We start from the raw sequence: 787 nt of genomic DNA, 5'->3' as shown, positions 1-787 counted from the left end.
GGTGGGGGACTGTGGCGGTTGCTGTGTGACGATGGCGGTTGCCGTGTGACGATGGCGGTTGCCGTGTGACGATGGCGGTTGCCGTGTGACGATGGCGGTTGCCGTGTGATGATGGCGGTGGTCATGTGACGATGGCAGTGGTCGTGTGACGATGGCGGGGGTCGTATGACGGTTGCTGTGTGATGATGGTGGCGGTCACGTGACGATGGAAGCTGACACTCTGCGCTCCCTCCCCCAGGCTGTGCTGTATCGCTCCGGTCCTCGCGGTGAAGGTGATCCCCGGGGTGGAGGTGACGGTGGGACAGGAGGAAGATCGCGGAGGAAAATGGCCGCATTGTGGAACCTCCAAAGCCATCCAAGCCATGGGAGGAAAGCACCGCGCCAGGGAGGTGCACATATCCTTCTGTGATTGGGCCCCATCCAGGGGGAGGGGGAGGTTCCCAGAGCTCAGGGAAAGGGCCAATATATATAATGTGTCTCAGAGATCAGGACACACGGTGAGGTCGTTGTAGTGTTGCTCGGCAACCACTGGGGGCCGCTCGGAGGTCAGGACACACGGCGAGGTCGTTGTAGTGTGGCTCGGCAACCACTGGGGGCCGCTCGGAGGTCAGGACACACGGCGAGGTCGTTGTAGTGTGGCTCGGCAACCACTGGGGGCCGCTCGGAGGTCAGGACACACGGCGAGGTCGTTGTAGTGTGGCTCGGCAACCACTGGGGGCCGCTCGGAGGTCAGGACACACGGCGAGGTCGTTGTAGTGTGGCTCGGCAACCACTGGGGGCCGCTCGG

At 63.2% G+C, this 787-nt stretch overlaps 1 protein-coding gene across 1 annotated transcript in view; it reads left to right on the top strand.

The window, feature by feature from the left end:
* Positions 1 to 497, top strand: part of LOC108803608 (ES1 protein homolog, mitochondrial-like) — a gene marked incomplete at its 3' end in the record, with an annotated part of 5,412 nt that extends 4,915 nt beyond the window's left edge. The window contains exon 6 of the mRNA XM_018575437.1: positions 239 to 497. Coding sequence (XP_018430939.1) covers positions 239 to 497 — 259 coding nt within the window. The remainder of the gene's footprint in view (positions 1 to 238) is intronic.
* Positions 498 to 787: the final 290 nt, after the last annotated feature.

The sequence above is a fragment of the Nanorana parkeri genome, unplaced genomic scaffold (genome assembly GCF_000935625.1).
Source record: "Nanorana parkeri isolate BGI_ZX_2015 unplaced genomic scaffold, ASM93562v1 scaffold3926, whole genome shotgun sequence".
Taxonomy (NCBI): domain Eukaryota; kingdom Metazoa; phylum Chordata; class Amphibia; order Anura; family Dicroglossidae; genus Nanorana; species Nanorana parkeri.
This window is presented reverse-complemented; position numbering and strand designations above follow the sequence as displayed.